The sequence below is a fragment of the Bubalus kerabau genome, chromosome 4 (genome assembly GCF_029407905.1).
Source record: "Bubalus kerabau isolate K-KA32 ecotype Philippines breed swamp buffalo chromosome 4, PCC_UOA_SB_1v2, whole genome shotgun sequence".
Taxonomy (NCBI): domain Eukaryota; kingdom Metazoa; phylum Chordata; class Mammalia; order Artiodactyla; family Bovidae; genus Bubalus; species Bubalus kerabau.
In genome coordinates this window covers 82448696-82461696 of record NC_073627.1, presented here as the reverse complement: position 1 = coordinate 82461696, position 13001 = coordinate 82448696, and the positions used below count along the sequence as shown (strand labels likewise).

General features: G+C 45.3%; 1 protein-coding gene across 6 annotated transcripts in view; it reads left to right on the top strand.

Moving 5' to 3' along the window:
• TEK (TEK receptor tyrosine kinase) overlaps nt 1–12537 on the top strand; it is a 106425-nt gene extending 93888 nt beyond the window's left edge. For all 6 annotated transcript variants that reach the window (XM_055577837.1, XM_055577835.1, XM_055577841.1 and 3 more), the window contains 7 exons: nt 106–296; nt 845–958; nt 5401–5471; nt 6742–6782; nt 8537–8633; nt 10240–10339; nt 11537–12537. In XM_055577837.1, coding sequence (XP_055433812.1) covers nt 106–296; nt 845–958; nt 5401–5471; nt 6742–6782; nt 8537–8633; nt 10240–10339; nt 11537–11611 — 689 coding nt within the window. In that variant the 3' untranslated portion in view covers nt 11612–12537. The remainder of the gene's footprint in view (nt 1–105; nt 297–844; nt 959–5400; nt 5472–6741; nt 6783–8536; nt 8634–10239; nt 10340–11536) is intronic.
• The last annotated feature ends 464 nt before the right edge of the window (nt 12538–13001 follow it).

Below are 13001 nucleotides of genomic sequence, written 5' to 3'. Positions count from 1 at the left end.
AAAATGGAATTTTATAAGCAGTCCCCGAGGACCAAAGCACATCTCAGAAATACCACCGGGGTTTAGGGCTACTGATAAAGTGATGCTTCCTCCCTTGCCCCACAGGCTACCTGTACCTGGCCATTGAGTACGCCCCCCACGGCAACCTCCTGGACTTCCTGCGAAAGAGCCGAGTGCTGGAGACGGACCCCGCGTTTGCCATCGCCAACAGCACTGCCTCCACGCTCTCCTCCCAGCAGCTCCTCCATTTCGCAGCAGATGTGGCCCGGGGTATGGACTACCTGAGCCAAAAACAGGTTTGTTCTGGGAACCTTGCTCTGAGCATCTTTCTTCCAAAATTCTCTCTGATATCAGAGTTTAGATTTTTTTTCCCCAGTTCACCTCTCTTCCTTAATTCCTTCTCAAACTCTCCCTAATTTTATTCTGTTTGTTAATATTCTATCTCTTTATATAGAAGTTCATGCTCCATGCTAATGGTGTGTTTATCTAGTGAATCGCATCATATGTATTTGGATGAGGTGCTTTCACTAGTATTAGCTTTAAGTAACTCCACATAACACACACAGCAGAGGCCTTTCGTGGTAATTGGAATATTGCATGACCTGGTGCTTCCTCCTGAAATGCTCCTCCAAAGACCTGTGGGTCATTTGGCAGAATCCACTCACTGAGCATTTAGAAGAGGAACTAGAAGGGAACTGGATTCTGGTAGCTTTTTAAAAACACTTTTTCATAGTATTCTCTAGATTTCCCAAAGCTCTTGCTCTTTGTGCAAACAAAATGAAGTGAAAAAGCAAATATGGTGCTGAAAATACATGACTTTTTTTTTTTTTTTTTTTAATTTCAGTTTATTCACAGGGACCTAGCTGCCAGGAACATTTTAGTTGGTGAAAACTACGTAGCCAAGATAGCCGATTTTGGATTATCCCGAGGTCAAGAAGTGTATGTGAAAAAGACGATGGTAAGTTCAGATGTTGATGAGACCCTTTCGGGGGCACCCCTCCCTCTCCTGAGGTTGCTTCTCTTAGAATTCCATCCTTCTGTGCTGACGGAGGCCTCTGACCATTTCTGCCGTTTCATAAGGCCTCAGGCCAGCAAACGTCCTTTCTCAGTTTTGATACCTAAAATGTCTGGAGGGTCTGCATTTACCAGTGAAGAAGGCTCTGTCACATATGGTGAAGTTGTTGAACATGCAAGCCTCGTGCTGGAGGGGCTGGGGTCCGTATCCAGCACAGACCCCCAAGTCTGGTCTTGTTCAGAATCTTCTGGGGAGCGCCCACAGTCCCCTTTTACACAGCAAACATAGGAGGGGAAAAAGACGTTTAACCTAGTTTCTAAAACATTCAGGAAGTGAATCAACGAGGTTTCCTAAGTCACAAGGATGCTCTAGAAAGAAACTCCTGAGTTGTAATGCTTGTATAAGAGTTCCCTCTTTTCTGAATGTTCTCTGCTCATTCGTCAGTTCAGTCACTCAGTCATGTCCGACCCTGCGACCCCATGGACTGCAGCACACTAGGCCTCCCTGTCCGTCACCAACTCCCGTAGTTTACTCAAATTCATGCCCATTGAGTCGGTGATGCCATCCAACCATCTCATCCTCGGTCGTCCCCTTCTCCTCCTGCCTTCAATCTTTCCCAGCATCAGGGTCTTTTCAAATGAGTCAGTTCTTCGCAGCAAGTGGCCAAAGTATTGGAGTTTCAGCTTCAGCATCAGTCCTTCCAATGAATATTCAGGATTGATCTCCTTCAGAATGGACTGGTTGGATCTCCTTGCAGTCCAAGGGACTCTCAAGAGTCTTCTCCAACACCACAGTTCAAAAGCATCAGTTCTTCGGCACTCAGCTTTCTTTATAGTCCAACTCTCACATCCATACATCACCACAGGAAAAACCATAGCTTGCTCATTCATCAAGCCCCCACCAAATCCACTTTCACCTAATAATACCTAGCCTCCCAAGTAGCCAAATTTTACCTTTAAATAAAAGATCCCAGGGGAGCCTCACAGTGTTAGCAGAGAGAAGCTGGACTTGTTCTGCTCTTGTTGCCCACCTGGAATCATAAAGCCCTGGAAATGCCACATCCCTGGACATTAGGTGGGCTTTCAACATGCCACCACCCTCTGCTTTCCCTGCACTTGGGCAGTGCAGGGTGTTGGGGCTGACGCACCCTATAGTCTTTGCACGTGTTGGGTAGGTCTCTCTGATGGCATGGCTCTCCAAGCATTACTTAGGCTCAGCTTTCTTGGGATGGCTCTAGTTCTTGTAACATAAAGAGAGAGTCTTTTTACTTTTGTAGATATCAAATTGCCTCCTAGCAAGGCTCAGGCTTCTGTATTTATCCTCAAGCCTAGGTTTCCTTTCTTTTAAATATACTTATTTCAATTACTGACAAGATAACACAGAAACAATATTCAAGAATGCTTTCAAGAGGAAATGATCCACAGTTCACAACCTTGACACAATTTATTTTTACTCTTTTCCTTCCACAAGCATACAGTCTTTTCCATAGTTATGATCACAGTGAACTTAATCGTTTCGGAACTTTCCACTCCCTTTTTTGATGAGGGTATGAAGTGGGCGTCCTTTGGTTCTTAGAGAGTACCATGCCCCTGGTCCTTGATACTTATTAACATCAGCACCTCAGGAAGTCTCCCGTGACTCCCTGAAGGTTGGTTGCCAGGCAACAGTTTTTTCCCTAAACTTTTCAGATTCGCCCCTCTCAAAGCAGACCTTTCTCTGGGAAGTGGCTGGGCTGGTCTTAGAGAAGCAGGACCCACCACTCATCCATCTGCTCCAGCTCTCCCCATTCCTCCTGGGCCACACAGAATCTCTCGCCTTCCTTCACTCGTGCCACACGCATGCTAAGTCGCTTTAAGTATTAGTATTAGTCGCTCAGTCGTGTCCGCCTTTTTGCGACTCCATGGACTATAGCCCACCAGGCTCCTCTGTCCATGGGATTCTCTAGGCAAAAATACTGGAGTGGGTTGCCATTTCCTCCTCCAGGGGACCTTCCCAACTGTACATAGAGACTTCATTAATGTGCATTAGAGGATACCCCAGGTTAACTGTCATAGAAAACTATCTCTTGAGCCTTTAAATTCTATACCAATTCTACACCTCTGGTTGGCCAACTGTTTGTTTCTTTAGTCGTGTCTAACTCTTTGTGACCCTATGGATTGTGGCCCACCAGGCTCCTCTGTCCATGGGGTTTTCCAGGCAAGAATACTGGAGTGAGTTGCCATTTCCTACTCCAGGGGATATTCCTAACCCAAGGTTTGAACCTGTGTCTCTATGGCTCCTGCATTGGCAGGTGGGTTCATTACTACTGGTGCCTCCTGGGAAGCCCTGTGGTGATGAGAAGAGGTTAACACAGTTTAGCCCCATAATCCTACCCATTTAATTTGGTTACTTGCCTCAGTACCCCAAGGCTAAGGTTGGTTTGCTTGACATTTCATAAAGGTCAGGGATTTCTGTATCTTATGGAGTTAGGGGAAATGCTTAGAGGGGCGGAGCGCTGGTTAGGGCTCTAGTGTATCTCCCAGTGGAAGGGCAAAGCGTTCAGTAGCAGCATGGCGTCTGGGGAGAAAAAAGACTTGGTGAAGGTAGGGGAAGAAAAGAGAAGGGATTGGAGAGAAGCAAGCTCCCAGCAAGAAGGGTGCAGTGTAGCACATTACCAACAGAGGGCAGAGTGGCTACTCTCTGGCTTACTATGGAAGTCAGAGATTGTCGATTCCTATTGGACCTCGATTGTCTGGGAAACTTTTAAAAAGACAGATGCTAAGTCCTACCACTTAGATATTTTGATTCAGTTATTGTAGAGAGAGCATCCTGCATTAGTTTTTTACTTCTCCCAGGGCGATTCTAGTACTGGAAGTGTTGCAAAATAATGTACTTAAGTGATTTGGGGTTTTACTACCATTGATTAATCTATTGATCCCCTCAGCGTGGATTTATTTATTACTACAATGTTTTACGCTTGTGCTGGGCTTGGGGATAGTATTAAGACACAGTGTTCTCCCTCAAAGAGCTCAGAGACACATAACAAACAACAGTAATGGTGGATAAGGCTGAGAAAGAGGAAAGTGCAGGTCCCTCGGGAGCTCAGAGGAAGCACAGTGAAGCTTTCCAGTAACTGTGACATAGATACTGGAGACGTGAGAATGGACTGCAGGACCTGGTGGATGCAATGTATGTATAAGAGCCGAGAGGCAGAGGAAAGCACCGAACTTTGGGGAATTAAGAAAGTCAGTTATGAAAAAAAGAAAGTCAATATGGCTAGGGGGTGATGCAAAAAAGAGGAAGAGTTAAAACTCAAGGCTGGAGGAGGAAGTGAGGATAAGGTCTTGAAAGCTTTGCATGCCAGCTTTTGGAGATTCAGCTAAGGACTGGGGATGTTGTAACAAGAGTGATAGTACAGAATTTTAAGGATAGGAACCACATGTTTGGGTTTGCCATTTAGAGTGAGTGTGGTGCAGAGAACAGGTCATTAGGGAGCAGAATCAGAGGCGGGGAGATGAGCGGAGAGGTGGTTGTCAGCAGGCAGGTGGAGATGGTGGTGGCCTGAACCGAGGTAACAGCAGCAGGGACAGACAGATGTGGACAGATCAAAGCGGTCACACAAAGAATGGAAAAGCGTGCATGGAAATGAACAACTAGGAGATACGGGGTCAGAGGCCAGCAAGTGGGAGTAAATGAGAGCAGGGACCAAACAGGAAATGCAGACAGCTCTTCCCATCCCCTAGTGTGAAGGAGAAGAGAGAGTGACGTGGCAGATGGAGGCGAGGACATAGAAGCGAGCAGATGTTGAAGAGAACACAGCATGTAGATGTGAGGGACGTCCCTGGTCTGCATTGGTAGAAGTCATCACCTCCTCGCTGACTCACATGCACTCTCTGCCCTTTGGCCTGAAATGCTCTTTCCTCCCTCATCCACCTGGTGGTACCTACACATCTAGAACTGAACTCGTGTGTCCCCTCCCGTGGAAACCCTTCCAGCCTCTCCTCCAGGCATTTGGTCTCCTCCCACCACCTCAGCCTTTCCCACATTATAGCCTAATCCTCGGTTCCTATGCCCATCTCTTTTTTCAAACCTCTGAGCACCTCTGACAACCACGAAGTGAATAATTGCATGACCACTGAAAGGACACACACATCATTATTTTTCCTTACATGAAACTGTGGTAGTGAGCCCTTGAGGTAAGTGGGGCTTACATAATTTGCAGGGCTTTGAACTTAAAAGCAGACTTGTGGGTGGGACATGCAAAAATATCCCCTGATTCTGCCATGTCTTCTGTCTGGGGACCTCCCTGAGAACTGGGGTGAGCCTCCCCCAGCTTCAGGCCCCTGGCGAGCCTTGGGAAGGGGCCCCTGTTGAGCCTAAGCAGCCTCTTATATTGTATTCTCCAGGGAAGACTCCCTGTGCGCTGGATGGCGATCGAGTCACTAAATTACAGCGTGTATACGACCAACAGCGACGTGTGAGTAAGCCTCTCACTGCTGAGGGATTTTTTTTTTTTTTTTTGACCCAGAAAAATATCCATTTGACAAAGGTTTTGAAGAGAAGCAGGAATGTTGCATCCCTCTGTGGAATAAAGCTAGTCACTAAGCCCAGGAAATAAATTAACAGACTGAACGAAGCCACAGAGGAAATGATTTCCCCTGATGGCAGGCTTTGGGTTTATTTCTGCACATAGGGGAGTGACTTCAAGTGGTTAATTCTTTATTTCCTTAAGAGTCAGGGGCATCCTGGCCTTCCTGTGACTCCATTGCCCAGATTGTCTTCAGCACAAGGACCTAGATCCGAGGAGGTGGCCCAGAGTAGCTGCTGGGGGTTGGAAGTGTCAGAGACAGAAGGCAGTCACACATGCTAAGTCACTTAAGTCGTGTCCGACTCTGTGCAACCCGACGGACTGTGGCCCGCTTGGCTGCTCTGTCCATGGGATTCTCCAGGCAAGAGTACGGGAGTGGATTGCCATGCCCTGATCCAGGGGATCTTCCCGACCCAGGGATTGAACTCACAACTTTTATGTCTCCTGCACTGGCAGGCAGGTTCTTTACCGCTAGAGCCACCTGGGAAGCCCCACAGAAGGCAGTCAGTGGGGCCCACGTCTGTTTGCAGCCTGCGTGACAAGTCTCAGGCTGGTGGCAGGGGAGGAAGTTTTGGGATTGAGACCTGAGCCCTCTTGCCCACATTCCCTATTTTCAGGAGGAAGAACAGGCCCAGAGGGTTGGGTTGACTCATTTGGGGGTGGGGGTGGGGGGAGAGTTGTTATGCTTGGGGATGGGGAGAGGTCGGGCAATGACTGTGTCCTCACTGTGTGCCTTTATCTCATGTCATCTCTGCCTAACTTTGAGGCAGAAATGGGTGTCCTCACTTTTGGAAGAATACAGTCAGAGGCCTCAGCAGTTCCAGTCACTTGTCCCATGTCACATGAGTACCCGGTGGCAGAGATGAGATCGGTTGCAAATCTGTCTGGCCTAGAACCCCCTGCTTTCTGTAGTGTCAGCCTGCATTCTTTACCTAAAGCAAGTGGGGGCTCTGCCAGTGTTAACAGTGTTCCCCTGTTACAATCCTTCCACTGGCCGAAGGGGAGATAAACACACGCTCTGTGCAAGACCCAATCCTAGGAAAAAGACATGGAACTTCCGCTCTTCTGACCTAGAGTCAGTCGCCCCAGTTTTGGGGGCAGAATGTTGACTGGCCAATGCGTGCGCTGATTACTGTTTTCTCTTTTGTCCCTTCTGCAGATGGTCCTATGGCGTGTTACTATGGGAGATTGTGAGCTTAGGTGAGTATCCTTGCCACCTGCCAGGTGAAGCTCTGCGCAAAGGAAGTGGGCCCCCCCGTGTTCCTTCACTGTCTACTTTCATGGGTAACATTCGCATTCGGTGCCGACAGATGCCACTTGGGAAAAGAACCTTGCAGGTTTCCTGCATGAGTGTGTTTATCCCCATGGCTCTCTTTGTGAAAGCCCAGTGTCTAAAGTCACATTTAACACTGATGACCTGGTGGCCAAGAACTGCATTCTAAGTTGTCTCCACATGTGCACAGATGTCATAAAGCTGTTATAAGTTTTCTTCTGCAAATTTAAGACAGTATATTGTGCTGCTATGAAAAGTCACATTTTCAAAGGCCATTTATTTTTAAATTTTATTAAAGTATAGTTGATTTAAAGTTAATTTCTGCTGTACAAAGGTGACTCAGTTTTATGTATGTGTGGAGAAGGCAATGGCACCCCACTCCAGTACTCTTGACTGGAAAATCCCATGGATGGAGGAGCCTGGTAGGCTGCAGTCCATGGGGTCGCTAGGAGTCGGACACAACTGAGTGACTTCACTTTCACTTTTCACTTTCATGCGTTGGAGAAGGAAATGGCAACCCACTCCAGTGTTCTTGCCTGGAGAATCCCGGGGACGGGGGAGCCTGGTGGGCTGCTGTCTATGGGGTTGCACAGAGTCGGACGTGACTGAAGCGACTTAGCAGCAGTATATAATTTTCCATATTCGTTTCCATTATGGTTTGTCACAAGATATTAAATCTAGTTCCCAGTGCTATACAGCAGGACCTGTTGTTTATCCATCCTATATGCAATAGTTTGTTTCTGCTGATTCCAAGTTTCCATTTCTTCTCTCCCCCACCACTTTTCCCCCTTGGCAATCACAAGTCTGTCCTCTATGAGTCTCCTTCTGTTTTGTAGATAAGTTCATTTGTCATATTTTAGATTGCATGTGAGTAATACGGCAGTTGTCTTTCTCTTTTTGACTTATTTCACTTAGTATGATAATCTCTAAGTCCACCCATAATGTCACAAATGGCATTATTTCATTCTTTTTGATGGCTGAGTAATATTCCTGTGTGTGTGTGTGTGTGTGTATACCACATCTTCTTTTATCCATAAATGGACATTTGGATTGTTTCTATGACTTGGCTACTGTAAATGGTGCTGCTATGAACAAAGGGATGCATGTATCTTTCTGAATTATACTTTTGTCTGGATATATGCCAAAAGCCATTTAATACCATGTGAAAATGTATATGCCAAAAAGCAGAAAAATTTCACATAAGCCATAATTCCAGTTGTATAAATATCACACATAAAAAAAAAATTGGAAAGACTATACAGGATTTTTTCAAAGTAGTTTTTTCATTATTTTTGTACTTTCCACAATAAAAATATATTGCTTTTATAGTTAACATTGGGATAGTGACTATGATAAATAAAATAGGAATTGCATTATGTAAATACAGATTTCAATTGGGAAAAAGATCCATGTCATTGATACACTGGTACCATGTCAAGAGACATGCTGTGTGTAGACAGACTTGGGGACGAGCAAGGTGCCGTAAGGAAGCGCGGTCTGTAGCCAAGTCCAGCTGTGACGTGCTGTGGGTTTGCCCCAGAGGATGACGACTCTGGGTGCTTATCGTCGCTTGACTCACGGCCCTCTTCCTCCCAGTCCCTTGGCTGTAGAGCCCCAGGACAGGAGACAGTGCCTTCTGCATCCAAGGGGGGCTCAGGGCGCACCATTTCCTGTCTTCCAGGCGGCACCCCTTACTGTGGGATGACGTGTGCAGAACTCTACGAGAAGCTGCCCCAGGGCTACAGACTGGAGAAGCCGCTAAACTGTGACGATGAGGTGTAAGTCAGGCCTCCCCCAGGGCCATTCTGTCCTAAGCTCCCCTCTGTATGTTTCCTGAACTGACTGTAATGAAGCAGCTATCTGATACATACAAATATGTATGTACGTGCACACACACAAATCCCAGTCAGAAACAAGAGTCTATGTGTCTAGGGGGACATTTCCCTCAGAAAACTCAAGCAAGATTTTTGAGTTCAAGATTTCAGAACCTTGAAACTAAGACTGTTAGGCAATGGGCAGGAAATAGAGTTTTCCAGGCATAGAAATTAAGGAGGAATTTAAAGTGGTGATTCTTGGCTGAATCTTAAGGTTGAAATGAGAAAGGGCAACAAATACAGAAAAGATTTGTATGAATAATTTATGAATTTAATTATAATCTATGAATACATGTATTCATAAATTCATGAAATTATCCATGAATAAATGTATGAAACCTTGAAACTAACTTTGACGGTAGAGATTTCAGAGCAGTTACACTAAAGAAGATAAGCTTTTCTTTATAAAAGCTTGCTTCTAAAGGGCTTATTTTCCAGGAATATATATTCTTATTCCTGGAAAGAATGATTCTCTAGTGATATTGCCATTCCCAGAACCAGCTGATGTCGTTGCTGCCTAAATGACATAATATGAAGAGTGCAAGGCTCTAGGCTGAACAAGGAATTGACTGTCCAAACCAAGCCACTTCTAAGAGTGGATGAGGGTGCTATTATGCTCTGGTACAAGAAATATAAACCTAGACCATCGTGGGAAAACCTGAATGTACTCAAGCCATCACTGGACCAAGTCCCTGAATCCCACCTTTAAGGAGTGATGTTTTCACTTATGAAACTTCTGTTAAAGTATAAACTCTTCTAGAATCTCGACCACCCCAGGCTGATAGCTGAGAGCCTTCTGTGCACTGTGGTTCCCAGTGAGGAACCAGCCTGTTAAGCATGTGAAATCTTGAGCCCCGCTCTCAGACATGACGACTCTGTAAATCTGGAGTGGGTCCCAGAAATCCACGTTTTAACCATACAGGTAGTTCTGGCCACACTGGAGAAAGACCTTAGACTAGCACTTCGTAAACTGTGTTTGTGGAATGTGTGAGACATAATAACACAAGGGGAAAGAGTTCTGTGATCAGTTATGTTTGGGAAGCTTCTATGTTAAACCTGGTTTAAAAGGTTGTTGGTTTTTACTAGAATGACTTCATGATTTCACGAAGTCAGTCACTAAGAGGGAGGCGCGATAGGTAGCATTTTGCAAATTTATTTGCGCACAGAGCCAGCTTTTAGAAATGAAACACTGACATTTTGAGAGATGTAATATTCTGAGGGAAAGCCTACCCTAGCCACACAACTCAGTTCTTTCCAGATGATCAGGATAGCTGAGACCAAGATCTCTTGGGAATGGTACCCAAAGTAGGCACTAGATCCACTGGGAGAAGAAAGGAGACGTGGCTGGGGAGGCGGGAGGCCTCCTAGAACCTTCCTAGCTGTAGTACTTCTGCTAAGCGAGATGACCATGAGTTGTGTGGCTACATTCTCTTTTATTCCCAACCCTGCACCTGGCTGTGCCCAGGACTAAAGCACAGTTGGAGACTAAACACTCTCTCTGTTTTCAAAGGTATGATCTCATGAGACAGTGCTGGCGGGAGAAGCCTTATGAAAGGCCCTCATTTGCCCAGATCCTGGTGTCCTTAAACAGAATGTTAGAAGAACGAAAGGTGAGTATGGAACTCAAGGCATGGGTTCTTTCATTGGAATTCCTCATGTGTCCATTGTGGTTAATAGTGGATGCAGGTCAGCAGGTTCTTTTGAACCAACCTGAGGTGCTACAGGGCCATAAAAGATGTGGACGCAACTTTGAGAAAGTTACATTTATATAGGAACCAGATTCCTATATAAATATAGTCAGACACTGTAGAACAACGTACAGAACTGGCTTGTCTGAGCTAGACGGAATCTTAAATCTGTCATACAGCCTGATCCTTTCATTCTATAGATAAAGGAGCATACTTAGAAATGAGAAAGTGACTTGCCCAAGGACAAACAGGAGAGTGACAAGAGTGCGGTCTTCAGGTTACTACGGGGAGGGTCAGGAATGCTGTAAAAACTTGTAGTAGATAGTTAATTGGCTACACAGATCTGAGGTTCAAAAGGTAAATCTAGGTTAGGGAATTTGGAAGTCATGGAAGATGCTGGAAGTCATCAAAACCCAGTTGGTAATGAAACCAGAGATGTGAAGATGAGCAGCAGACAGAGGAAGGGGTCTGGGAGGATGTGGTGCATGTCAGCAGGGACCAGTGAGAGACCATGGGATAGAGAAGCCAGGAGGCTGAAAAAAGTGAGAGGAAGCAATCTTACTTGCAGAAGTCAAGGGATGCTTTTCAGGAAGAAAGTGGTTAAATACAACAGAGGGAATGAGGATAGAGAAATATCCTCCACCCCCAGTATTGGTATTTTGGGGCTTTTGGAGGAGGGCATGGCAACCCACTCCAGTATTCTTGCCTGGACCATCCCATGGATAGAGGAGCCAGTGGGCAGCAGTCCATAGGGTCACACAAAGTTGGACACAACTGAAGTGACTTAGCAGCAGGTGGTGCTAAAGAATCCACCTGCCAATAATACAGGAGGTGCAGGAGAGGCAGGTTCAGTCCCTGGGTGGGGATTCCATCCCTGGGTGAGGAAAACTCCCCTAAAGTAGGAAATGGCAACCACTCCAGTATTCTTGGCTGGAAAATCTCATGGTCAGAGGAGCCTGGTGGGCTACAGTCCACGGAGTCACAAAGAGACATGACTGAGTGCACAGCATCTGTATTTGAGCTGAGACAAGCTAAGGAAACCAGGGTATGACCATAACTGCTCCCAGTGGAGGCAGGACTGAGCCAGCTTGTGTCTCTGAACCACTCTTGTTCTCCTAGACCTACGTGAACACCACACTTTACGAGAAGTTCACCTACGCGGGAATCGACTGTTCTGCAGAAGAAGCAGCCTAGGACTGACCACTTTCATCTGTATATTCTGTTTCCCCTTCACCGGTGTGAGAGACCCTTCATGCCTTGATGCTCAGCGAGCAAGCCTCTGCCGAGAGGTGACAGAAAATGGACATGTATATAGATTGTCGCTTGCCTGGGACTTTGACTGTAAGACCCGTGTGTGAGTCTGTAGCACCTTCTGACTAGGACTGTATATACTATTTTGAGTAAGAATGTGCTGGAATCAGAATGCCTGTTTGTGGTTTCATATACAATAATATATTTTTCTAAAAACATGGACTTTATGGGAAGGTGTGAGAGTACAATTAGTGTAGTGCATAACTCATTATTGTCCTAGGGTTTTTTTATATTTACCTATATATTGGATGCTCTAAGATGTTTCACTGTGTAGAAGAAAATACTATTAGTAAACCTGTCAGCACAGGTGAGAAAAAGGAGGGGAAAGGTATGAGTTCTAACAGGACATGGATTTAGGTCTCTCAAATGTTAACCTAAGTGATGTAAAGATGTTTTTCTATCTCTAAACATTCCCCCTCACCTGTAGAAGCCATCCTGATTCCTTTGTTAATTTGACAACTTTTTCATGTGTTTCCAGAGCCAACAAATCAGTCCTAAACGTAGACACTGAAAAACCGACTTAAATCTCATTCCTTAGAAGCCTAAGAACGTTAAGAAGTGTTAGTGTGATAAGCTAATAGGTTTTAGTTTCTCGGATAACATCGATGTGTTTGTTAAGAAATTAAAACAGGAAGCTTGTAGTTATATTTGGGAGACATGTGACATGTATCATAGCAGATTAACATCCCTACCTGTCTTGCACGTTGTAAAAAGTTCTAGTTTTGATCAGGTGTGAGTTTACCATTTATATTGTAGGCACATGCTATACTGAGATCATATAGTAAGTGAATAAATGTCTTGCCTACCCACTTTTTGTCTAGGAATGTGTCTCATAAGTATTACCAACCGTCTCTATTATACTTTCAAGAAAACACTTTATCATCCTCTAATGTGTTGGCAATACGCAGACAGCAGTTGGTGAGTATATTCAACCAGATGTATCACAAGCTCACAAGATTAGAAACATCTCCCAGAAATATTCTACTGTTTTCCTGTACCTCTGGTTCCAGCAGGAACTGAGGGCTTAAACCTGGAATCTCCTGTGTTGCAGTGTCCTATGTACTGTGTAATGTTCCCTATTCCTGCCGTCTGCTCAACTTCACGCATCAGAAACAGTGACCAGGAAACTGCATTTGTCCAGAAGCTCTTCACCCACAGCAGGATAGGCAAAGTAACACTGCTGCCGTGCCATTTATTCTTCAGCAGAGCAGGGGCTGGAATGAAGAGCCACTGAAAGCAGGTCCAAATACGTCACAGTCCTTTTCCCCCAAAT